Source organism: Leptinotarsa decemlineata, unplaced genomic scaffold (genome assembly GCF_025532065.1).
Source record: "Leptinotarsa decemlineata unplaced genomic scaffold, Ldec_3_MD MMD2_tig00026307_RagTag_RagTag, whole genome shotgun sequence".
Taxonomy (NCBI): Eukaryota; Metazoa; Arthropoda; class Insecta; order Coleoptera; family Chrysomelidae; genus Leptinotarsa; species Leptinotarsa decemlineata.
This window is the reverse complement of record NW_027412681.1, coordinates 7,924,719-7,952,508: the sequence shown is the minus strand read 5'-3', so window position 1 is coordinate 7,952,508 and position 27,790 is coordinate 7,924,719. Positions and strand designations below refer to the sequence as shown.

The 27,790-nt window shown below is 36.1% G+C and overlaps 3 protein-coding genes across 3 annotated transcripts in view; 1 reads left to right on the top strand and 2 right to left on the bottom strand.

Moving 5' to 3' along the window:
• Positions 1-598: 598 nt before the first annotated feature.
• LOC111510826 (uncharacterized) lies at positions 599-4,120 on the bottom strand. The gene is made up of 2 exons (XM_023166778.2): positions 3,344-4,120; positions 599-1,372 (listed from the first exon to the last, which is right to left on the bottom strand). Exons 1-2 carry the CDS (start codon positions 4,066-4,068, stop codon positions 667-669), a joined length of 1,431 nt encoding a protein of 476 aa, XP_023022546.2. The 5' UTR covers positions 4,069-4,120; the 3' UTR covers positions 599-666.
• LOC141485017 (uncharacterized) lies at positions 4,111-10,253 on the bottom strand. Its single transcript, XM_074180837.1, has 4 exons — positions 9,756-10,253; positions 9,603-9,704; positions 5,529-5,631; positions 4,111-4,227 (listed from the first exon to the last, which is right to left on the bottom strand). Exons 1-4 carry the CDS (start codon positions 10,220-10,222, stop codon positions 4,216-4,218), a joined length of 684 nt encoding a protein of 227 aa, XP_074036938.1. The 5' UTR covers positions 10,223-10,253; the 3' UTR covers positions 4,111-4,215.
• Positions 10,254-18,385: 8,132 nt separating this feature from the next.
• The window catches only part of LOC111513750 (O-acyltransferase like protein), a 36,059-nt gene continuing 26,654 nt past the window's right edge, over positions 18,386-27,790 (top strand). The window contains exon 1 of the mRNA XM_074180907.1: positions 18,386-18,557. Within this exon, the coding sequence (XP_074037008.1) occupies positions 18,485-18,557 (73 nt within the window). The 5' untranslated portion in view covers positions 18,386-18,484. The remainder of the gene's footprint in view (positions 18,558-27,790) is intronic.

Here is a 27,790-nt window from a genome sequence, read left to right as displayed (position 1 = left end):
CGGATATGCAGTTGATTACCTCGTTCACAGGCAGATATGGCGACGGCAAACCGGGCTGTTTGGCCCGGTTTCGGGCCGAAGTGTGTTCCAATAATTGAAAATCTATTGCGGTAGTTGTATCGCCAACAGCATATGCAGGAATAACTTCTGTGAAGAATCCTGCACTGACACCTGTCGGATATAATTCAACGCCATTCGTGGTATTAGCTAGGGAAGTAGTTGTTTTCTGATAGGCGTCAGTACATCAACCTACAGTGTAGGGAATTGAGACTGGCCTGAACACATTGTTCTTTTAGATGATTTTATTCATAGCCAGTCTTCAAGCTCACAGACTATATGTGAAAAGTTTTCTTCCCTTATACGAGGAATTGGGCAAATTTCAAAATGTGTTTCTTCTAGTTTCCATTAGGAGAAATATCTTCGAACAATTTATTTTGATAATTGTTGATTTCTTTACATTCTATGTGTGTCGTTCTTCTCGTTGATAACCTCTTCTATATGGAAGTCGAATAATATTTCAATAATTCATAACAGAAATTTAGTCTTCTCAGATTGGAATGTTCGGTGAGGTGCTTTATACAGAAAAAATACAACTATATGAAAATGACTAAATATATTTATTGATCATTCAAATGAAAAAACTCAGGACAGCACAATAGTGAAGAATTAAACAACCTGGAGGTTAGCAGGATATTGCAATCGACCTAATTGAGCTGCTTGAGGCTTCAGCCTGTAGTACCAGTCGCTTGGAGTCTGTTGGCCTTGACTCTGATATAATCCTTGCAGCTCTGGTCTGACCTGTTGTTTGGGAACAGCCCATACTGGCTCATTCAGATTCTGTTGCAGCTGTGGTGGGTAGATAACGTTCTGTTTCGGTTGAGGTACTTGTCCTCCTGGCAAGTAAGACTGTTGTTGATAGAGCTCATACTGCTGTTGAGGTTGAATGTATTGCTGTTGCTGTTCACCCTGAGATACTTGCAATTCACTTTGATGATGAGGCCCATAGTACTGCTGCTGGGGTCCGTAGTACTGTTGTCCTGCTTGGCTCCATGAAAGTTGCTGCGGAAATTGTTCCAAGACATTTGGTTGCCTTTGAATCTGCGGCAATACTTGCTGGGATTGAATTTTTTGTTGCTGAGGGAAAGATAACTGCTGACCCCAAAGAAAGTCCTGGTTTTGTGCTGACTGTTGTTTGGGAAGGAGCGGGAGACTGTTCCACTGGCTTTGAGGCACCCCTAATTGCTGTTGTGGTTGATACAATTGTTGTTGAGGAAACTGTTGTTGATATGGTCCAGACAGAGGCAGCAAGCTTTGCTGAACAAATTGTTGGCCGGCTTGTTGGGGCAGATTTTGTAGAGGTTCGTATGATTGTCTGTTGAAAAAACAAGGTGAAAGTTAAATTTGTACCCCATTTATGATGACAAGGGATTGGTGAGTAGCGAGAAATTCTACTCAAGTTAGTTATTTTGCTATTTGAATGTGGAACTTTGATTTTGGGAAACACAGTTGAAAAACCAAGGAATGCTACCTCATAAAGTATTTGTTCAACTATTTTTTCATAGTTTTTCATCGAAGGATAGTCACTTTGATAGCAAATTGTCAAAAAACGACTCTCCTTGATAGGAAGACTTAACATATTGTCTCTGTTCCTGGTCATACTGGCCTGGAAGGTAATGAAGCTGCTGACTCTCTTGCAAAGGAGGGTGCTGCAAGCGACTTCATCAGACCAGAACCTGTCATTGGCATTGCTTTAGGCTTTCCCAAACAAACATTGAATACCTGGATGACAAGAAGATGTATGGACTTCTGGCACAGGATTGGCTCACTCCAAGGTATTTATTCATCCTTCGAAGCTTGATACCAAACAGTTGTTGGACTACAGTATGGGTGAACTACGATGTCTAACAGGCCTTCTTACAGGTCACTGTCATTTGAAACATCATATACAAAGATTCGGACCGTGGGAAGACAGTATGTGGCGCCTGTCTTTGGAAAATGATGATACAGCAGAGCACACACTTTGTGTCTATCCCGCTGGGGACCAAATCAGGTTTTTAGAGTTCGGCAGAGCCGTACTCTTGCCATCTGACCTGAAAGACCACTCACCATACAAACTAATCGGCTTCGTTAAGAAGCTGGGTTTATTTGGTCGAGTGTGAATAGGTGTGAGCCACAATAAACCCTTGCGGGTTGCGGTGGGGAGTCGAATAGACCCACTCACTTTGGACGTAACCTAACCAAACCTAGTCACTTTGATTAATGCAATCTTAAGATATGCACATATTTGTTGAAATCAGTAGTGTTTACCTTCACATTTCAGATTTGTGGAAGGACTGAATGTATTTCATTTCAACGGTGAAGAACATTATTTGTATGGTATTTGAAAGTATGGTAATATTCTCTCCTGCCTCTGTATCTTCTGAAAGGTCATTGAGTTATTTTTCATTCCCGTCATGACTTTCTCAAACAGGAAAATTAAAAAAATGTACTTATATTGTTTATATTATTTGCATTTTCCCCTTTCAGTAGAACGGTCTCTGCCACACCAGACAGAAAAAAGGAATCGTTTAATTTGCTTTGAAACTGTCATTTATCTCATTTCCAAAAATATTGTTCATATAGTTTCAAGTGGACCAAAATAATTCATTTCAAGTCCGACAATCCAGTTCAAATTCTCAGTATATGATTTTAAATTTCCACATCTGATGATCAAAAACGAAGATTTGATTTAGTTAAGAGCAGACTTGATTTTCAGGGAGGCTGTTTCGGAACCGAATTTATATTTTGTATTCTCTGACACCAAAACATCACAAAGAAAAATATAGTGATTTGAAAGGGTTATATTTTTAGGAGTGATTAATTTTTTAGGAAAGAAAGTTTTTGGCTTTCTACTACTCCATCTGATACAAAAAAATGGATGAGAGAATCTTCCAAAGAAAGGAAGGATTAATCAATTTGAAAATAAGTAACTCTATACATGGATGTGTAGATTATGCAAAGAAGTAACTTTCAGACACAAACTGAAAGAAAGTCCTCCTGAAACAGCTACTTTCATATAAACATAAAATTCGAAAGAATTTTTCCTTTCGTGTAATTCAATGTTTATATGAAAGTAGGTGTTTCAGGAGGACTTTCTTTCAGTTTGTGTCTGAAAGTTATTTCTTTGCATGATCTACACATCCATGTATAGAGTTACTTATTTTCAAATTGATTAATCCTTCCTTTCTTTGGAAGATTCTCTCATCCATTTTTTTGTATCAGATAGAGTAGTAGAAAGCCAAAAACTTTCTTTCCCAAAAAATATATTCTTATTTCCTCGTGTTACATTGATGAAACATCTTACCTGTACTGCTGAAGATTTTCTCCATATGGTCCATAGAACTGCGCCTGAGCTTCCTTGTACCAAATCGGTCCCTGAGATGATCCAAGTAAAGGTTGTTTGCCATACCAGCCACCATTCAATGACTGTTGTTCCCCGATCACTTTGTTCAGGTAATTCTGGAGAGATACTAGTCTCGGAGAGTACCCAAGAGCAGAAGTATATCCTATCTTGTTCTGTCCTGGGTATCCTTCGGGATTTACAGCGTCATATTGTGCAAAACCTTTCAAAACTTCGTATATGGATGAGTCTAGGTCTCCAGATTTGACGTAGCTGTCGATTTCCTTCAAAACCTTTTCGTAGGACTTCAGATCAACAGCTCCTTGGTAATCTTTGAAAATTTCATCCAGAATTTCAGCTTCTGACTTGCCTTTTTTAGTTTCCTTCGAAGTTTTTGAAACAGAGCTTCGTTTGTAACGGCCACCTGAAGAATCTTCGATGTTGACTGTCTTCTGATTGTAGTCTTGATTGATTTTGATAGATTTGGTTGTGCCTAGAGGATCTGGTAGTGTAATTTCGACATTTTTTTGGCCATCGCTTCCTGCTGACTTGGAAATAACCACCTTTTTTCCATCAGCTCCGGTGATTGTGATGGTACCGTCTTCTCCAAACTGGACGTTAGGGAGAGTTGGTGCTGTAGGCACAGCATAGCAGAAAGCTATGAAGCAGAACAATAGAACACACTTCATCTTCGAGCACTGGATGTTGTGTCTGCAGTTCTGAGATTCCGTCGCGGTTTTTATAGCACTTTTTATCGGTGAATACCATTGTTTTTGAGTGACCGAGAGAGTAATAATCTTAGGGGTTTCGGAAGACACAAACAGTGATTGTGTTAATTATTGATTGTGCTGAAAAATATGTTTATGACGAATCCAATAATTGATTAGCGGAATTTGATATGAATACAAGTAGACTGGTGATAAGTGAGCATGACTGATAATTTATATTTGTTGGAGAAATTCAAAAAGAAAGTTTCAAAATATATCATACAATTATTTTCGTGGATGGAAATAGCATACAACTAATCGTGTTATCATTTGAAAACAAATTATAATTATTGGTATTAACAAATATCCCGGGCAAAATCACAAAATATTCAATGCCCAGTTTTGAATCATCAATGAAAATGCCAATCAAAATAATAAGTTTATTCATTTACTTTACTGAAGGTAAAGTTATTGAACAAAGCACTCTAGGCAGAACGTAAATATAATATAGTAGATTAGTACAGGAGATAATGAGTATGAAAATAATTTTTGAAGATGAAAAAATCATCGACACGTATTTGATTTTGAAAAAGAATATTTATACTACATGGATATTTCTTTGGTTTCTACCGAACAAAGTGAGGAAAATTGCTTTCTCCAGAAGAAAACTACAAAAAACGAGTAAACTGGATTTTCCATCTTTTTCGAAAAAAATCAGGCTATATGAAGAACTAACTTATACAATCGTTAAAGACCTTAATATTTTTCACAACGTTTGTATTTGAGCTGCTGTCTGGAGACATTACCAGAAGAAGGCAAGTGAGACTTTGCCGAAAACGTTGTAAAAATAATCCTGGTGGGGATTAAAAATACGGATCAAAACCTGAAAAACAGTTCGTGAGAATCACTGAATCCGAATAAGATGCTACAGAAATGATAAAATGGTCAAAATCAATGAAATTAATGTATTCATTTTGAATAATGGGTTTTTCATCTGTACTCCTACATTATAACGAATTTATTATTTTAGTAGCTCTTTATTTAGAACAAATAATTGAAAAATTACAAAAAAAAATTTGAATTTAAATTTTGCGTTGAAATTTGATATGTAGAGTAAAAATAAATTTCTAAGCAACTGTTTTGGATAACGCAGTAGGCTAGATTTAAGGCTAACTATTGCGAAAAGTGCGGCCCATGAAGGTAAGTATACGCCTGTATTAGAAATCAAATATCTGCTCCCAAAAATGAGTAAATATAGCAAAACTGTAACACTTTCTTTTACGCTGATTTAACTCAGTTAGTTGGCGTCATCGTGAGATAGTTTTCGATTGCATTTTTCATTGAATGATATCATTGAAAAGTTAACCGAATACGGAAAAGTATTATATCGATATGTTACAATCTTATGTTAGATAATGAACAATACTTTTCTAAATACTCACTTCATCGATCAGTAATTCTCCTGGCAAACAGTAAAATGCAGTGAATTCAAACAATCCCACAGAAAAGTATAGACCCGCTCTAAATGCATCGCTGAAATTTGATCTGGAAAACATAGAAAATTATCTTTCAGAATCGTTTGAATCACCAATCAACGGCTCATCTAAAGTTAATTCTTCGTACTGTTCCTAAGTGTTTGTGAGGTGTTACTTCTACTTTCAAGATCTTGTTAGATAGATAGATAGATAGATATTTTTATTTGACCACATCATGTATACACATTTATAGCAAGTCGTACGGAATACACACCGGGTGATTCTCTACGGTGGCTCACCCCTATACTTTTTTTATAATTAGAGATAGAGAAACGAAATTTGGGGGTTGTATATTATAGTTCCATTTACATTTTTTGACATATTTGCTTGCTTTGCCGTACTTCCGGTTTGACCGGAAATGACCCCAACTTTCGATTTTTAAATAGGACATCCTATATATATTTCGATCGAGAATGACATTCTAAATCCAATAATACCTCACTTGTCAATATTTGACAAATGAAATAATTTTTATTCCAATGTTCATTTTTTGATGTAGGTTGCCATGGATCGTGTAAATCGCTTCATTCTTGATCAAGTAACATGGGAAAACTACGATTTTGAGGCTTATGACTTCACAGTCGTTTCAAGAAATATTTCGTAGTCGCAAATATGAATTTTCCCAGTTAACTTCATTTTTCAAATGGAAAGGGGGTGGCTCGTCGGCTTTTTGTGAAAGATCATTTTCTTACGAATAATTTGATGCCACACACTTTCACTTTATTTTCTCTATTTTTCTAATAACAAGAATAATTGCAAGAAAGTCGCAAATTAGTCCATTGAGGTCATACATTTTCAAAATGGCCTTCAACTTGATCACGTCAAAGTTCAACATTTTCAATTGTTGCGCGCATCACATTGATTATCTGTTCCTCAGTGATGTTCTGGAATGCCACCCTTACTTTATGCTCTAGTTCTTCACGAGTAGCTGATGTATTGTAAACCTGATTTTTAATTGTTCCTCAGAGAAAAAAATCTAGCGGAGTAATCTGGTGATCTAGAATATGAAAAAGAAATAAAACATTTATGTAAAAATATAACAACTCAAGAATATACCTCGTAGGCCACTGAATAGGTCCATAGGTCCAAGTGCCAATCCAATTTTCTGGGAAAGTGTCATTCAGATGTTCTCTAACGACTTGAGAATTGTGGGGTGGCGCTTCATCTTGTTGAAAATATATATCAACTTGGTTAGCCAGTGGCAAATCTTCAATGAAATCATTAATTTGATTTCTAAGGAACTGTAGATATCTTTCTGCAGTCAGTTGCCCGTCGAAAATTATTGGTCCCAAAAGTTTTCCTCCGATAACACCCATCCAGATTCAAATTTGTTGAGACCAGTACCTTTTATTATTCCTATTGAACATACCCAAGTTGGTGAATCGGGTTTTATCTGAATAAATAATTTTAAATGGAAAACGTACTTTGTCTCTGTATTTAGTCAAAACCAGTTGCAATAAGTCAATTTTCGGTTGTGATCGTTATGGTAAAGATGTTGGTGTAGTTGGTACTTGAATAATCGATAATTATATTTGTAAAGGATTCTCCAAACGGACGAATAACTTATATCACACTCAGAAACAATTTGGCGAATTGACGCCGTACAATTCACTTCAACATTGGCCAACACGTCTACTTTTTTTCTTCGCTGACGATGAAGTTACTGGCATTTTTTTCTGGTTCATTTCGCAGTTTTCTTTTCAATTTTGGAAAATAATGCCGGGTGGGATGGCGACGATTAGGGAACCTCTGAGCATAAATTCGAGCTGCATCAGTTGCATTCTTTTTCGTTTCTCCATAAATTAGCAACATCAATTTTCTCGTTTATAGTATAATTTGCCATATTCAATTATAAACTACACAACACATGAATTTTCAAAAGTGAATGGCTATTCATTGTCTTATTTGTTTAGGTAGTCCTAGCAACAGCTTCAATTGTTTGTCACGGATAACTAGAATAACACGACTTAGTGCATAAGTATACCGAATACTTATTTTTTGTTATTTGGTATGATCGTTCCTTGCAATTATTCAGAAAAATAGAGAAAATGGAGTGAAAGTGTGTGGCATCATATTATTCGTAAGAAAATGGCCGACGAGCCCCCCTTTTCATTTGGAAAAAAACAGGTCAACTGGAAAAATTCATATTTGCGACTGTGTTAAAACGACTGTGAATTCATAAGCCTCAAATTCGTAGTTTTCACATGTCACTTGATCAAGTATGAAGCGATTTACACAATATATGGCATTCTAGATCAAACAATCAACATTGGAATAAAAATGACTTTATTTGTCAAATATTGACAAGTGAAGTGTTGTTGGATTCAGAATGTCATTCTGGATCAAAAAAAGTAAAAATATATAGGATGTACATCTTAAAAATCGAAAATTGGGGTTATTTCCGGTCAAACCGGAAATACGGCAAAGCAAGTAAATATGTCAAAAAATGTAAATTGAACTAAAATACACGATCCTCGAATTTAGTTTTTCTACCTCCAATAATAAAAAGGTTATGGAATCCTTTGGTATTTATTTTTTTTTGTTTTTATTAGTTTGTTAGAAACCATTCTTCCGCTCTATGCTCCGCCAATTCCATTGAATTTGACAATATTTGCTTATCTACATGTGATTCGCATATGGTTACATCATCTGCAAACAGCACGCATGATGACAAGTTTTGCGGTAGGTCATCAATACATAAAATAAATAGGAGAGGACCTATTACAGACCCTTGGGGTACACCATGTTTGATGATTAGGAACTCTGATTGAGAATCCTAGTATTGCAAACAGCACGCATGATGACAAGTTTTGCGGTAGGTCATCAATACATAAAATAAATAGGAGAGGACCTATTACAGACCTTTGGGGTACACCATGTTTGATGATTAGGAACTCTGATTGAGAATCCTAGTATTGCACTTGGTACACTCGTTGCGAACTCATGTTCACAGTTTCAGCTGTTTCGCAGTTTGTTTTGAGAGGCATAAAAATGTTTACGTGTTCGACGATTTTCTGCTATCGAAAAAATCTAAGAATGACAGTGGCATACGATGATTGTACTGTGAGTCAGAAAAAAATTTACAAGTGGATAAGCATTTACAGAAGGTCGAGTAGAAGTGAATGACGACGCTTGCCTTGGACGCCTCAGCAGTACATGAACAACTAGAAGGATGTTGAGAGAGTGGAGAAAATTGTTATGAAGAATCGTCGAATCATTATTATTGAAGTTGCTGGGAATATCAGCAAACCGGTTGGCTCATGCAATGCAATTATTTCGTAAATTTTGGGTTTGAGGCATGTAGCAGCGGAGTTCGTTTCAAAATGACTGAATTTTGACCAGAAAAATCGACGCTCAGGAACTGTTGGAAGACGTTACCTGCAATCCAGATTTGCTTCAAAGGGTCATGACTGGTATGAATCACTGTTATATGGGTATGCCACCAAAATCGAAGTCCAATAGTTTCAATGGCAGAGCCCAGGAGGGCCAAGACTAAAAACAGCAAGCCAAGTTCAATCAAATGTCAAGGTTTTGTTCACTGTTTCCTTCGATTACTGCGGGGAAGTGCATCAGGAGTTCTTGTCACATAGTCGTACGTTCAATAAGGATTATTATCTTGAAATTATAAGCCGCTCGCGAGAAGCAATACGAAGAAAACGTCCGGTATTGTAGAAAAACAGTTCATGTATGTTGCATCACTATAATGCACCTGCTCACTCGCCGTTGCTTGTTCGTAATTTTTTGGCGGAAAACAACACCGTAATCATGTTTCAGCCACCGTATTCACCAGATTTGCCCCCCAACGACTTTTTTCTTTCCTCAAGTTCGAAGAGACCAAAAAAAGGACGGCGTTTTGCGATGATTAGGGAGATGAAAGTCGAATCATTAAGAGAACCTCAAGGACCTACCAAAAACTGCTTACTCAGAACAAAGAAATAACCACAAATATCTGGCATGCTTGGAGGTCGAATGAATACTTACGTTTCAGTGAATAATAAAGCTTCACTGCATAGAGTTAATGTTATTATTCCGAAATATAGTAGTAATGGGGTGGAAAAAGCATTGTTGACTTCGGCGACGAAACTGAAAAAAATCAGTTAATGATATTCATATCCTTTGGCAAATCTACCATACTTAAGCAAATAGTTATGGTGAAGTACCCAGTTGTTGATTGGGTTTCTTGCGCTCTTCTCTTCTTTCGGTCCTTGTAGAATAACTCCCACTTTCCAGTTCAGTATTTTGAACCGCACTTTCAACAGAATAATTATACTCATGTAAAATACATCATAACTGATTATTGGAAAAAATACTCCAAAAATAATACAGTAGACTTGTAGCAGAATCCAAAACGGTTGTGGTATCGTTTTCGGTTCATATATTTCCAGAATTGTGCACTTCTGAACTAGGAGTGGGGAAAAAATAAAAACCAGTACGGTTAGTGAAGCTGAGATGAACAAGAGGTAGAACGTAATTGACAGATTATGTATGATTTGCTTGCAAACCCTCTTCAGTGATTTGTTCTTGATCTCATCGAATTCCCGAAATTCCTTCGTTTTCTTCAGGATAAATTTAATTTTTGACTTATTCATCTTCAGTGTCATGAGTTTCAGAGTACCCTAAAATATATGAAATGTAATTAAGGGGAGTTTTAATTAAAAATATTGAAAACATTCATAAAAACTCCACTATAGTTTGAAGTGGTTGACAATGTTTCATGATGAATTTCATTAGTTAGGACTTCCATCATCTAATATGATATAAAAGGATTTAAAATTACAAAAAAAATCAATGAAATTAAAATGAACGATATAAATAAAATTTAAATTAAAATTGATTCAGAACTAATGGAATTCATGATAACTATAGGAATCCTCTGTCATTTATTATATATGAGCATGAAAATTTGGAAACATTCAGAAAAATTTTAATGAATAATATAGGAAGAAATCGCAAAATTTGCATAGTTCCTGATTGTATACATTTTCAGATGAAATTACTTTTGAATCATGTTTGCAATGCTCTGCAATTGAATATTACCCTGGTTATAAGAATTTGATTTTTTTCTTGTATTTTCACTTTCCGAAACAAAATTTGAATTGTTAAAAATATTTTATCTACTGAGTTCTTGATTTATAATCACTTCAGGTTGAATAAATAATTCTCTGAGTGAGAAACGTTTTTGCCTTCTCCTTCTCTATCTTCATACAAAGAATGTGGAAAACGTCCAATGAAAGGAATATTTTCCACATTATTTGTATGAACATACAGAAGTAGAAGGCCAAAACCTTCCTTTTCCAGGAAATAATCTCTCCAGAAAATAGGCATACCCCTTTCAATAAAAACAAATCTCTATACTTCATTCAAATGAAGAATATGAGATAGAGCTATTATAGAGGATGACATAGGGACGTAATGAAAATATATATACACAGAAATGATTTCAATCGATTGAAAGTAGTCTTGTCTAACGACAGATTGGTACGAGTTCAATTCAGAGTTGCAATACCTACTATTAGAGAGATCCGTTATCCACCTACTTCTAATCCCGATGTCCAAACAAAATAGAGATTTACGCGGTGAATTGGTTATATTCTGTAGTTCACGAGGACTGAAATCTGTATTAACTCTGTAAAACTATGAACGTATTAAAAATACCTGAACTTGTTGAATTCAAAAGTCGAGAACTTGAACTATTCTAGACTTCTTATGTGTGCGAAGCCAGCGAGACTCATTGGTTAAGTGTATAATAATGAAGAGGACTTTTTGTAGGATCAATTTAAGAAAATACCAAACAACGAAATCTGAATATTTGAGAATACCAATCATTTGAAACTGTTCGCGACTACTGCGTAAGAAGCCACTACGCGTCTGAGCCACGCTAGTTACAGAGCCTTTACTCAATTACGCACCTCGATGATGCCTTCTTCACACGGAAGTGGACGTCGGTGACGCTTCAGATTATTACATATTATAAATGTTACCTATAAAGAAATTTCGCAAAACTAACACAACCGTCAAAGACGTCTGTCCTCACGCGTCTGCCCGCGTTCGGGTCGCGTTCCCGGCGATGGCGCTTCATTACTTAGACCGTTCCTCTACCCACGCGCATCGTTCCTCGTCGCCTTAAATCAGACGTTTTGATGAGTTTCTTGGGGGTTGAAATTATAATAACTGCCATTGCGATAGTTAACAAAAAATATAATTTTATTCAAGATCGGGGTCGGTCACTTGTTTTTTCGGTATCAATACTTTTCCAACAGAGGGAGCGTTGAATTTAATTCATGGTTGGTGATCTTTGGCGGTATCATGAATGGTTTATGTTTCGTTCGAAGTAGACTAAACAAACGTATCCTGTTGATAAGTAATAATACTGGAAACGTGAAAATGCAAGCTATGAGTTTGCATTTCGGCTTCGCGGACAGAAAGTTCGGCCATATCTGAATAGGTGGGTCCGAAATTTTATTTGAAATAAAAACTGACCAATGACTTTGAAGAAAAAAAGATATTCCTTGAGTAGGAAGGGTTATGGAAAAAGTCGGAAATATTAATCAGAGATCAGACCAATCAGGGGACGGCACAAGGGAGGAGTGTTAGAAACAGATTTTTGGACTTGGGAATACTAATTGGGCGGTTAATTGGGACGGTGGCGATAGGACGACTGAAGGAGTCGGTTAATTGGGACAGTGACGATCGGTCAGTTTGGGGAGTTGCGGAAAAGGGTAGCAAAACGGTCTCGAAAGTTAGTTTTGGAAAAGGGTCGCGAAAAGGGCTTTTGCGATAGAGGAACTGCTATAAAGAGTCGCGAAAGGGAGTTGCGGAAGAGGGTTGCAACAAGGGACTTTCCAAAACAGGATTGTGCGATAGTGGAATATCGGTAAATTGCGGGCAGTGAGTTAATTGTGGTGTTGCGTTTGGTGGCACTTACAATGGATGTGTATTTCACACAAATACCGTACCAGAGAGAAAGAACAGAACCCAGTATAGTATCGTGAGTCAATTTGGAATTTTTTATCCAACTCCCATGTTGGTATAGAGAGAGAGGATGTCATTTTATTTTCTAATAATTGTCTTATTGTTGGTTAGTTAGAAGGGCAATAAATTACACTAAACCCCTTTCATATGCGTAAATATATCAGCAAATTAGTACACATGGATTTGAAGCTAGGCCATTTTAAATAATCATTTCAGAAGTTTCACAAAGCTCGAGTAGAGTAATTTAGGTTATCGCGTATGTTGTTATTCTACCTCATGAGAAAATATATAACATATCACAAGTCGATAAAGAGATAATTTTTGTTTGACAATCAGCTATTTGAGGCGTGCTTCTTGTAAAATTTTGTTTTATTTATTATTGTTTTGTTGAACATGTCACTGGAATTGCAAAGGCAGTTTCTTAAAAGCTTGGAACACTGTTCCGAACCAGAAAACTATACACACCTCAGCAAATGTTTTTCCAGCGATTCAAATCTGATATGAATCGCTACTTTCGCACAAGCACCGCTCCGTGATTTTCCCGTAGTGCTTGTGTTTTTCCCTTAAAAAAAACTACAGTAACATCAGTTACCAATACAAAATTTCACATCCATCAATTCATTAACTGAAATATCATCTACGTATCTGTACCAGTACGAGAAACTGTCAATCAACTGATTATTATGACCTGCATTCTGAAGGACATCCACAAATATTTCAGCAAGCAAGTGACTCAACTCTGTAGTAAGTAGATACAGTTTTCTTTTTAACTACAGGATCAACATAATTTATATCTGAGAGACACTGAATCAGCTGAACCAGCTCACAATTCAGTTAGTATGAACACGTCAGGGTAAGCTATTGTATACTGAAACACGTGTTGTGGTTTCGTAAATTCTTCAGTCAAATTACACTATCAATTGTTAATTGAAAGGATTTTCATGACACATTGGCTAATTCAATTCTATATCCTAGTTATTGAAAAAGTTTGTTGTTTGTGTTTTGGTTGGTTTCCGGATTTTGCCGTGGTCTTTTTTGGTTACAATCTCTCAACGTTTCAACTGCAACAGCGGTAGTCATCTTCAGTGGCGTGATCGAATTACTTTTCTTGACATATCAACTGGAACTCAAGAAGAGTACTTCAGCCACGCCACTGAAGATGACTGCCGTAGTTGCAGTCGAAACGTTTGAGATTATAATCAAAGAAGACCCCGACAAAACCCGGAAACCAACCAAAGCATCGACGCCAGTCGATGGTGGTTTGGTGTTTTTCAATGACAACAATCAGTGACTTGTTTATCTGCTTCGTGGTGAACTCAGATATTAAAATCGGGTATAAAATGGCATATCAATCGGAACAGAAACTTACGTGACTCATCATTATCAAACATTCTAGAATGCTGATGATACTGGGCAAAGAAAGAGGTCTATCTCCGAACACGAATAATGATCCAGCCAATGAGAATACAATGACGTTTGTCGACATGTTGAACAAAAACAGAAACGTCTGCATCTTGTTCGTCATCTCAGGGTGAACTCCCACTAACCACATCATATTCAAACAATATTCAATATTATTGAAATGCAATTTGAGATCTGGAAAAGGAATCATGTTTGACGAGCAGTAGTACTGACTTGAATGGAATAGTCTGTCCAAAGGGGAGAATGAAATATTGATAATCAAATGTTTCAATTTGCCGGAAATTATCATTAGTATGCCCATTTTCATCCTCATCATAATTTATTGAACTATATCAGTTACTCTAATTTCATCAATCAGAGTGAATAAAAAGGTCTGCTTATTACCATCATCTCTGTATTGAGGGGCAAATGTTTGTTATAACATCTGAGACATGAGTTTTGAAATACGTTTGCCTTGCAATGTCTACCTGATTTCGATGTCTGATTTAATCACCGTGCAGAAGGTCAACAAAGCATAAATTGTTATCTCTGATATTGATTGCATCTTCAGACTTAAGCTAGGTCGGCGTGTAAAAAATAACGTTTAATTTAGATAGATAAGAAGGAAATGTCCCAAATACATACCAACGCCTCCTAGAAGTGGTATACCTGATCATAATTCTGAAAAACTCTGAAAAACTACAATGAAAATAAAGCAGTTGACCATTTTCAATTTTGTAAAGACATGCGGAACTATGAAAACAAAGCAATAAAGAACAAAAAATTGGCATATTTTACATAGGGCACATTTCACATAGGTTCATTAATTACAACACAAAACAATTTTTTTCATTGACTCTTTACAGATCGAAGAACCACCTGACGAACTTTTGAATTTCTTTAAAGTCAACCGAAAAATGAATGCGTAATTCCACTTTGAAGAGGTAACTGATTTGTTCAGGAAAAATGCTTGTGGGTGTGAAGATCTGAATGTTTTCCGCACACCATACAAAATCTTACACGTATAATCAATTACTGTCTGACGAAAAATATTCTTCCGGAAATGTGGGGCAGAGCACTTGTCAAAGTTTCATCTGAAAAGTTCAGTCATACTACTTTTATTTTAATTTTATCAACATTGTTCGAAGTATCGAAAGTTCAGCGTCAAGGTCATACAGAAACATTTTCATTGCTTCATACAGTTCAATCTGGGTTTCGAAAGGGCTATAGTTGCACAACCGCCCTCTTGCAAGTCGCTGATTATATTTTGAGAGCTACCGATCAAAAATTATACCCTATTTTAACTCTTCTGGACTTCTGCCGTGTACTCAATACAATACATCACCTTTTGTTATTGAACATCTTGCATTTCATTGGTCTATTTGAGGCAGGTCTCACATTTTTCAAAAGTTACTTGATAGTAAGAAAATAAAAAGTATGTAGAGATAATAATCAATCTCAGTATGAGAATTTTCGGGCTGGTGTACCCCAGGGATCCAGTCCAAAGCCGTTATTGTTCACCATATACACTTCATTTTTTTCACAAACTACACTTAAACGATTTGATCTCCACTAACTTTATTGAAAATAATCATAACATGTTTCGCTAAAACATTAGCTTTTTCAAATGATTAATACATCCAAGCATCCTTACATTCATATTTATATACTACAGGTAACCACAATCGAGACTACCTGTAAGAAATTACCTGAATCTCTACATCACATACCTGCTCGATTATGCTTACCTAAAGCAAATTGCCTACCATCTACATCAATAATAATTCTTTATGGGTTTTTAAGAAAACAAGTTCAATAATGGTGATCTATTCAAATCTAATTGGTCATTCGTTAGAATATTTGAATTTTTAAGTTTATTAATTTCCATTGCTTCTAAATGATTCAGTTTGAAACCTTTATTTTCAATGTGCAAAATTTCGAATTCTTCATTAAAGATGTGATTTTCTTCTAGAAGATGATTTGAATACGTTGAATTTGTTTTCTTGTATTCAAATCATCTTCTAGAAGAAAATCACATCTTTAATGAAGAATTCGAAATTTTGCACATTGAAAATAAAGGTTTCAAACTGAATCATTTAGAAGCAATGGAAATTAATAAACTTAAAAATTCAAATATTCTAATGAATGACCAATTAGATTTGAATAGATCACCATTATTGAACTTGTTTTCTTAAAAACCCATAAAGAATTATTATTGATGTAGATGGTAGGCAATTTGCTTTAGGTAAGCATAATCGAGCAGGTATGTGATGTAGAGATTCAGGTAATTTCTTACAGGTAGTCTCGATTGTGGTTACCTGTAGTATATAAATATGAATGTAAGGATGCTTGGATGTATTAATCATTTGAAAAAGCTAATGTTTTAGCGAAACATGTTATGATTATTTTCAATAAAGTTACTGGAGATCAAATCGTTTAAGTGTAGTTTGTGAAATTACTATGGATCTTCATCAAGTAACGGCCGAATCAATCAGAAAAAAAAAAAAAAAAAAAAAAAAAAATATACACTTCAGGTCTCACAGATTCTCTTGAAAATTTTCGGCTCATCTTCATGCTGATGACACACGAATGTATCACAGCGTTTTTCTGAAAGACAATAAAACTGCCTCCATTCTTATCAATACAGACATTCAAGCTTTCGTTGAATCTGCTTCAGATCACATTTTGAAGATGGAAACCATCAAATCCAATATAATTGTAGTCAGACCAAAAAACGACAGTATCAAAAATGAACCGTTGGCACTGGTTGATGGAGTTAGAAGCCTCAGTATTCTGATAGATACCATCTTAAGTTTCGAAAAGTATATCAGGATGTAATATAATGAAGTCTATTTTACGGAAGTCGAGAAGCTTTAGGTTAGTTTAGGTTAAGTCTGAAGTGAGTTGGTTTATTTGACCCTCCACCGCAACTCGCGAAGGTTTATTGTGACTCAGACCTATTCACACTCGGCCAAATAAATGAGTGGTTATTTGGTAAGAGTACGGCTCTGTCGAACTTCAGAAATCTGATTCGGACCTCAGCGGGGCAGCCACAAAGTGTGTGCTTTGCTGTTTCAATATTTTTCAAACAGAGGCGACACACACTGTCTTCCGACAGTCCAAGACTCTGAATATGATGATTCAAATGACAGTGACCAGTAAGAAGGTCTGCTAGACATCGTAGTTCATCCCTACTGTAGTCCAACAACTGTTTGGTATCAAGTTTCGAAGGGTGGATAAACGCCTTGGAATGACCCAATTCTGGAAGATTCTGCCAGAAGTCTATGAATCTTCTTGCCATCCAGGTATTCAATGTTTGTTTGACAAAGCCCAAAGCGATGCCAATGATAGGTTCTGGTCCGATGAAGCCGCTTGCAACACCCTCCTTTGCAAGAGAGTCAGCAGCTTCATTACCTTCCAGGCCAGTATGGCCAGGAATCCAGACCAGAGACAATCTGTTAAGTCTTCCTATCGAGGAGAGTCGTTTCTGGCAATTTGCTACCAATTTAGACGTCGCTTGGTAGGAGCCAAGAGCTTCCAACGTCGCTTGACTGTCCGAGAATATTGTTATTGACTTGTGTGTGAGGTTGGATTTATCCAATCTCTCCGCACACAATTCAATAACGTAAATTTCCGCTTCAAATACAGTCGCATGAGTTCCTAGGCAGGTAAATATCTCTGTCCTGGGGCTGCGACTAAAACACCTGCACCAGAACCTGAAGGTGTTTTGATCCATCTGTGAACCAACAACTATCTGCTCTTAATATTTCCTTCTTCCGAAAAGCTCTAACACCGTATGTGTTAGTGATAGTTGAATATAGCTAACAGGAGATATTCACTCTTTCATAGGATTATTACGAATGAAATTTCGTGTTATTTACATAAAGAAGTTACTTTTCGTTCCTTTATCCACAATTTGAATGCGAAGTTCAAAGGTACTTTGATTCCCCCAGCCTATTTAGCACATAGAAATTCAAACGATCATTCCGATTCCAAATCACCAGAATATATGAAATCCCCCAGAAGATAAAACACGAATGCATTACACATTCAAAAAATATTCTAGAGTGATATTTACTTCAAAATCAACAGTGAACAGGTAGTCATTTTTGATTTTTTTTTCTGTGGATCTGTGGAAGCCCAGATATTTTATCATTATTCGCTCTCCTGAATTCGGATATAGAGCCATTCAACGTCAACATATAAGATTTTTCAGAGGGATTTCTGATACTCAATTCTGAGGTTATTGAGATGTTTTTACACTCGCAAATCGATACATTATCTTATGAAAGATTTTCAGATTTCCTACAATGGTGATAAATGGCTAGTAAGCAATAAATATTGTTTTCTACTAGTGTGAAAGCGATTGACAGTGACGATGACACCTTAAATCGATCGATTCAAATTCACTGCGTGTTGGTTTTGAAGAAAATGCCAACGCTTCACTATGAACAATTTGCTTCAGTTCGCAAATTTCTCATTCAGTGAAAATGAATGTGTTGTTTAGTGCAGGCATTGTTCTAATTTTAATTTATTCAGCGACTTGTTGGAATGATTCTGAGGGTAAGTTCTAGAACTGTTTTGGTGACTTAGATCGAATAGAATCAATTTTTGCAATATTCGAACCCTATACACTACCAAAAATTAATGCAGATAGTGACCTGCAAGGTCGGACGATCGATTTTAACTTCCTATCGTCAAACCCCTGTTAGGAATCACACGTTAGAAGGTAAGACCTCGTTAGTCCTTAGCTCGCACAAGTTTAGACTTTTGAGAGTTGTCGTTCGTAGGCTGAGCGGAAAAACATATTTCTCAACAGATTTTAATCCTCAAATATTCATCAACGGATTGTTCTGTTTGTGAATAAAACTTGTGGTTTTCTCATTACAGCATTAGAAAGTGGAATATTTCCTGAAAATTACTATATGCTACAGATATTCGTATCAGATACAAACTGAAAAAGACCATAAAAATTCACGAGAAGAACTAAAACTAAAATCTATTAGAAACAAAGTCTATAGAAGCCTAATTTGAATATTAATTATAAGAGTGGAGCTGGAGTGGAATACTTATGTAATAAGAGTTAAAAAAAGAACCACATTGGAGGTATATTTTGTGACTGTTAGAATAGAATAATCATTTTATGATAAAGATGAAAATGAATCTAGATATACTCCTGTAGTTGATTTTGCTAGGTAGTTGTTCGAAAGCTCAGATGAATAACAAAACGTTACCAAAAAAATAAAAAAATCAATACAAACAATAAACAGTTTGAAACCCATTTCAGAATGGATCCGAATAATTTACAATATTTGCTAAAGAATAAAAATCACGCCACGAAAGCAAGTTAAAATGCACATATCCAGGAAGCAGACCAAATTTTCAGATAGAGAACTCACTAAAATAGCTATTGGTTTCCTAAATACTGAACGTCACGACTTTTCTCTTTTCTTTATGTATGTCCTTCATCGTTTTTTTCTGGAGATCATTTCAATTTGACTTATGTGAGTGTTTGAATATAACTTATTTTTCAGTGATAATTTTCCAGTTACTTATTCTTACAATCATAGCAATTGATCACCCTATGAAAAAGTTATCTCAACTGATTTTTTCCACCATGGGTAATTATGAAAAACTTCGAAATTTAAGGTAGTTGATTTCCGAGTCGAAAACTCTAAAATACAATGAAAACACAAATAATCACACCAAATTCTCGTCAAACATATATTTACAAAATAATAGAGGCCAACAAAATTGCTAGAGATATCAAAATTCTTCTTCGCTATATTCGGATGAGGTGGAATCATCATCGGGTTGAATAACGACCGGATTTATGGTACTTTGCACATAATATTTGTTATCTTTTTTCATAACGTGGGCCACATAGTTTTTCCACACATCACTATTACCTACTTCATTCACCACTCGCCTTATATTGTCAAGCTCTACAGCATTCAAAGTCGGTGACTGATTACATTACCGTAAGCTTTCTTCCATTGTGGCCCATACCATTTCAATTGGATTGAACACACAATAGTATGGAAGCAAACGTAAGAGAATATGTGTTTCACACATCGAATCAATAATATACTCTGTTTTGAAATTATGTTGTTTTATGGTCGCCAGTAATACCTTTTTCGTTGGAATCTTTTCGGGTATTTCCATGTCATGATTTCGCATGAAATCAACAATATCTGCTTTTTTTGTGTTATTGTTTGCTATTGTAGTCAATAACCGAGAATGAAACGAAGCGTTATCCATAAAAATAACCGAGTTTGGAGGAATATTTGGAAGAAGCTGCTCACTGAACTAGGTTTCGAATTAAGCCGCAGTCATATCTTCGTGGTAATCAGTAGAAGAATCTTTTATATTTTTGGCCGACAGAAGCAAATCGTTAGGTACGAAACCACTTTCATTCCCGGCATGCAAAATTATAACACGTTTTCCCCTTGAAGAAGGTGTGTTTGAAGCACAATAGGTACTTGGTTTCGTCTACCCAGCCATATTTGACAACATCATGGGTGTCAAACCAAGTTTCGTCGAGGTAGATTATATGTCTGCTGGATTCTTGGTAGCTTTTCATTCGCCTCAAATATTCTTGTCGAAGTTTAACAATGCTTGTCGATTCCAATATGACCATCCGATTGTTAAATTTTTTATATTTGAAATCACAAGACAATAAGACACCTCGTTGAGTTTCTAAAGATTTGTAATTGTAATCGGGATTTATGATATACTGTTTGGAACCTTTGGTGTAGTAATGAATATTACTGGAGTTTTTCCCAACACCAAATCGTTATTTTTACACCTCGACACGTGTTTCGATCACCAAGTGATCATCTTCAAGAGGAAGATAAAACTGATCACCAAGTGATCATCTTCAAGAGATCACCAAGTGATCTCTTGAAGATGATCACTTGGTGATCGAAACACGTGTCGAGGTGTAAAAATAACGATTTGGTGTTGGAAAAAAAACTCCAGTAATATTCATTGTAATCGGGATAGTCGAGTAATTTATACCAAATCATTTTCAATGTTGGTACTTCATTTTTTTGGTATATACCATACATTGTTCGCCAAATCACATCTTTTGTAGCACCATCAACGTTTGCGAATTTTTTATTATTTTGTTTTCGTTTCATTGCATGGGCAATGACATCCCCTATTTTAATGACTCGAAGAACTGTCGAACGAGATAGTTTCGTTAACTCGCATATTCCATTCACAATAGCATTCGGTAGCATTCAGTCGGTAGCCAAGCGGTTCGGCGTGGGTGCTTTGTTCACTCACTCGAATTGACTGCCGTGTTGGTCGGTGGTTCAAGCCCTAGTCTGAACGATCGATCTTCACTTGCTACCGTCCAACCCGTGTTAGGAATCACACGTTAAAAGGTAAGACCTCGTTAATCCTTAGCTCGCACAAGTTTCGACTTCTGAGGGTTGTCGTTCGTAGGGGTGCGACAGCTGGTTAACGGAAAAACAGATTTTAAACAGACAGATAGATTATGTGAAGTGTGACAGTTTTCCTTCTTCAAGCATTCATGAATATTTATAATTACTCGCTGAACTTGAACATGTAAGTCCTTATTTTCAAATTCCGGATCCCTGTCGATTGACACAGATTCCTCACACGTAATGTTATCATTTGTTTCAAAAGGTCTCCAGAAAGCCATATTGATGGAAGTACCCAAAAACACTAAGATTTTCACAAAAATTGGTTTGAACGATGAGATTGGAAGCTTTGGTGTAAAAGTTGAAAACTTTTTCTAGAGATCAATTACCCTAACACCAAACTGATTGTCCGCTTTTCAATCTATTGTGGACAAATTAATTTACAGGTAGTGGTTCCACTAGTTAATTACCGAAAAATCAATTAGGATTATCACCATTTAACAAACAAAGTCCACATCGGATCAAAAAACCCTATGTATATAAACAGCTAACCCTTGTCTTTAGATTCAGTATCAATTTGCTTCTCCTGAAGCAAATTGCGCGTCGAGTGCAAAAATATCAGTTTGGTGTTAGGGTAATTGATCTCTGGAAAAAGTTTTCAAAAATCGGTTTGCAAAACCACTCACTACCTCACCTTACCCCACGAACACACGGCACTGATAAAGAAATATTGTGAAACGGACAAAAAATTAGTATTCAGCCAGTCCAGCTAGCCAAGCCTTTACTCCTCAACTACATTCGATAGCACGTTTACTAACTATCTGGGCGACTAGGGGCCACAGGCAAGAAATGTTTATGACTGTACTCTTATTTTTATTGCCGTTCCAATTAGGAATGGATAGACTATAATCATTTTGATGTATCTATTTCTATATGATGAGAAAAAATATATAATTTTGTGATGATATACATCATTGTATTAGGTTGTTTCAAAAGTTTCATCCATTTTTATGAGTCTACTCAAAACTGTAACATCTCAGGGGATATTCATTCTCAATTCAATCGAAGTAACCGCTGAAGATTAAGTTCATTTGGAAAAACGTTCTCAGGAAGTTTATTACACATAAACGCAGTTCTCCAGATGAAACAGCTCTCAAACAGTGAAGTTCGAGGTGTACTGAGTTGAACCTCAAAACGATGAGCAGCCACAGTCCGTTGCGTATTTCTGATATGTACCGCTCTTGGTGGAATCAAATGTGCTAAGTCACCAAAACACTCCCCGTGAAAGTATCTAAGAAGGGAGACAAATCTCCAATCCTTCTTCGATGTTCTAGGCTATCAAAGTTGCACGTGATGTTCGCGTGTCCAATCAGGCGGATGGCTCTTTTCTGGATGGTCTAGCAACTTTAGGGTATATTTTGGGGCAGAGCTTTATATATGAGAACAATACTCCAAAGAAGGTCTGATCTGAGCTTTATAAAGCAGCAAAAGTTTCTGAGGTGTGTACAGTTTTCTGGTTCGGAACAGTGTTCCAAGCTTTTGAGAAGCAGCCTTTGCAACTTCAGCGACATGATCGTGCCAAGACATATTGGTGTCCATTTTTAACTCCCAACAAACTTATCTAAGCAGAAAGCGGAATTGTCTGACCTGACATTATTATAGCCGGTTCGGAGATATTCATCTTCTTGGAGAAAACCGATACATGGGTTTTTGTTGTATTGGATTGAACCTTGTTACTTTCACTCCTATTCGAAATCACTTCTAGATCCTAATTACGATTGGCTACCTCCTGCTGCCGGTGAAGATGTTCCTCCGTAGCCGATGTCCTGGAACCTAAATGGAATGACGAGACAAGTGTGCTGTCGTCAGCAAAGCTATATATTGGATTTTAGGTTTTTTCCAATGAGTCGTTGATGTACAATAAAAAGAGGGTTGGAGATAATATGGATCCCTGGGGAACACCAGCGTTGATGATGAAAGTATTCGAGAGATATCCATCGACGGCCACTTGCATGGAACGTTTTTTTAGAAAGCTGGAGAGCCAGCAAACCGCCATCCACGTACGGTTAAATGCCTTAGAAATATCAAGCATACCAGCTCTTGATTCTCCATGTTTTTTGATTGCGTTTTTCCAAATTTGGGTGACATACGATAGAAAGTCGACTGTTAATCTTTGTTTCCGAAAGCCATATTGATGATCGCTCAAGATGTTGAAGGATTTGAGGATATGGTGGTTTACGACTCTAAAATTTTTGATATCACTGATAGCAAAGCGAATGGTCTATAGTTATTTTGTCCTGGTCCTGATTGGCGAAAATTATTGGAGTGTTTGGAAAGATGATGGTCTGATCGAGAGGGATCGGGGGAGTATCATGGGTGAGTCAGAACTTTGACGCTCAATTCGTTGATTGCTTGAAAGGTGATTTGTGAAACATGCGAACGGGCGTTGTCGTGGAGCAGGTTCGAGTCTCTTCGATAAACTAGTGCCGCCTGCTGCTGGCGGAGTTTTTGGTGAATTCTAGCGAAACTAATCGAAGATATGAAACAAATAATAGACATAATTTTTATTCATATAGTGTTTTGTAAAGGAAAATGTAGAATAAAACAACTTTAAAAACGGTTGTAATAGTTTTTCTTCAAGACACAATAAAAATGTATACTTATTGAACACGCATTATCGTTTTAAAACTATGTAACACTATTATTCATTTTCACATCGAAAACTTTTGGAAATAAAAAAATAGGAACATGAAGCGAGACTGCGTCTGCATGCGATACTTTGATTGGCTTTTCATTAAGGGGAAGTTCCGAGGTGTCTGACCGGGGATTCCTCACGATAGCAGCTTAACGCCAAGTAATGTTGCTAGATTGAAAAAAAACGAATGATCAGAAACGACAAAGATGGGAATTTTTTGGTTACGTTATTCTAAAATAACATTTAGTTTATCAGAAAAAGAAATATATTCACGAATTTTTCATTGATATGCATTCAAAGAGTGAAATATTTTTCAGTTGAGAATTTTCTAATGTAAAACGTATTTATAAAAAAATCACGGCACGTACTTTAGGATTTTCCATACTTTCCTAAGATTGTTTTCATTTTTGAGACGCGAGGCCCTTTGCTCCGCGAGGCCGTGGGCAGTAACCCACACCGCCTTACGCCGCCTCTGTCAAAAGGTATATCGGGGGCATTCAATAATTACAATATTTTTAGTCATATTGTTGAGGCAGATCTAGTTTTTCAAAAGTTCTGCATTGATACAGAAACCCATAGATTTTTGTTCACCATTGTTGCACCATTTTTCTACGGTTGGAGTAATCGTGTCAAAAAACATTTCAGATTATATTAATCGTAATGGAATCTGTGAGACATTATTGATTCATTTCGTTGGAAAAGGTACTGTAGTAACGTATGGTATAACGAAGGTATAACCTGTAATTTTTCAAGTGGTTTCTGCCAAGGTGAATTTTTAGGGTATCTGTCGATAAACATAGTTTTTGAGCAGTGGTAAAAAAGCGAATTAAACTGAACAATTGGCATTCCATAATCAATTTTCTTGGATATTCACCGATATGAACTCGATAACATTACTTTCTAACCATTTGTTTTTATAATACATGTCATAAAAATCATAATCACGTACTACGCATGAATACAGAAAACCATTGTAGTGCACATTCAGATATGCTCGCAATCCTCATAAAGATACGAGACACTAATAATTTATTTCTGATTATTAGAGTAGTGAACATATAAAAAATAAGTATGTACAGTTTTCTCTGACATTTTTTTATGAAGGACCCAATACTTCTCACTGTTTTTTGGTATATAACCTCCCACAATCTGTCAAATAAACAAAGCTAAATCTATAGAGAATCTGCTGACGTATGTGAAACGAATTAAAGCTATTCCCAATTCAAGGCGAAAGTTTTGAAGTGAATTTCAAGTTTTAAAAACGGAAAATTTTTTTTCTGAAACGTCAATCAATTAACAAAGCTGAGAATGAATATTAAATTTGTTTCAATAATTTTTTCGACGAGTTCTAAACTAGTGCGAGTTCTAGCTCCAACCTCCACTTCTCAACTTCACTAGTTCTAGTTCTAAACTCCACTTGTTCTAACCTCCACGTTCTAAACTCCATACATCACCAGAAGATGGTGAAACCCTGAAATATTCAGTTTTCAGTAGGATTGGAATTTGGGATTTGAAATAAAAGTAATAGCAGTAACAACGGCTGTCATTACCAACCGAAGAAAGAAGAGAAAAAAACACTGCACTACTGATAACATTGTGACGTCAGGCACTGGAAAACATTTCATAGAGTAACCGAAATGATTATCAAAATTTTGTAGAAGTTCTGCAAATGCAGAGCTTCTACAATTTCGAATTTTGAAGAAACAGATTCATTATTTTCCCTTTCTCGCATGTGTGAAGGATCTTTAAATTATCTTTATTTTATGTTTCGAATTTTGAAGATTCATCATTTTCCCTTTTTCGCATGTGTGAAGGATCTTTAAATTATCTTTATTTTATGTTTCGAATTTTGAAGATTCAACATTTTCTCTTTTTCGTATGTGTGAAGGATCTTTAAATTATCTTTATCTATTTTATGTTTCGAATTTTGAAGAAACATAAAGTAGATAAAGATAATTTAAAGATCCTTCACATTTGCGAATCCGTTGGAATCTATGGAAATGAACAAGTCAAAGAAAAATCCCAATTCTATTGTCCTCAACGAACAACTTGATCTAATTAATAGTCTGAATCTACAATCCAGTTCCCAAAACCTACATTATATCAAAAGCTTTGTTTTGTTATGTTCATGGATATTACAGGTATACAAAATGTAGGTACCAAATTATTTATGATAGGATAGGCAACTTAGGTATAAATTACTCTGATTTAAATGTTATCAGTTAGTTTTGAAAATGGTGTAATAGCCGAAACTAGTCTACAATAAAAAAATATCGTGGAAAATAGACAAAAGTGTGTTTTTGTAGTGTATCCTCAGTGAACATGAATTTCCACAAAATAAACAAGTCGTCAATCAAAAAAGTACATTCAAATACATATAGCAGCAATAGAATTCGAAGCTGTAAAAACTGTTCTTGCACGAACTGGAAACAAATGCATTTCATAAGGTTGAAATCATCCTCAGATTTGAGGGAAATAAGAACACGGGATTTACAAAAGAGAGATGTTGTTAAAACTAGGAAGACTAGTTGTAGGCATTTGTTGGAAATAACAAATGCCTCACGTCAGGTTGCTCTTCCTCTACAAAAGTTGAGAAAGAGCAACCTGAAGAAAAAATTAAATAGGTAAATGTATAGAATAGAGTTATGAGATCGATAGGGTTGAAAATGGAGTTTGAAAGGGGATAGATAGAAAAAAAAACAAATTCACAAACGCTGTGAGAACCTATAAAATATAGGTTCTGACCTATGGATCATATATTAGATCTGAGGTCATGTCCTGAAGCTGACTCAACGGCAGAGTTTGATCTCGCTGGCAGCGAGTATTTAATCATGGATCAGTTGTTGGGAAGTACTGGCGTATACGTCAGATTTATCATGGATATATATGCTGGAACAACTCCATAGGAGTTGAGCAGAAGAACACTTCAGCATCAATAAACCATGAAACAAGTTAGACAGGGATGCTATTGGGTAAACTATACCCAAGATATTCGTGAGTGGTTCTAACATGAGTTCTTCGAGAGAACCAAAATCTAGTTAATGAGGTTCCTAGGAAAATGACACGTCGTTGGGTCGTTGTTTCAGTGGCGTAGGACTCGTTGTGCCAGGTGAAGCACACTTTAGTATTCTGACCATCATTACATGGCAATGAGTTGCAGAGCCATATTAGATCGAAAATTAGTAAAATATTATATCGAAGATCAGTTTGAAGGCTGGTTCCGAGAATAAGACAAACAACGAGGTTAGAAACGATATTAACAAGTGAAGAATTGTAAAACGTTCAGAGTATTGATTTGTATTTTTAGTTATTGAATGAATGAATCTAAAGAAATGAACTTTAAACGTTCAAGCCAGTCTCGGATATACCTACACAGTAGGTTGAATGGACTGACACCTATCAGAAAACAACTACTCCCCTGGCTACTACCACGAAGGGCGTTGGATTATATCCGACAGGCGTCAGTGCAGAAATCTTTACAGAATATGTAATTGGCAGTATAACTGAAAGAGCCCTTCGTGATATTAGCCAGGAAAGTAGTTGTTTTCTGATAGGCGTCAGTCTATTCAACCTACTGCGTGGGTATATCCGAGACTGGCATAGCACTGACTGATAAGAAAGTTTTTTTCCACATTCAGAAGAATCGAGCAAATTTCGGATATGCAGTTGGTTAGTACCCCGTCCACTAGATGTTGTGACATTTTGTTGTT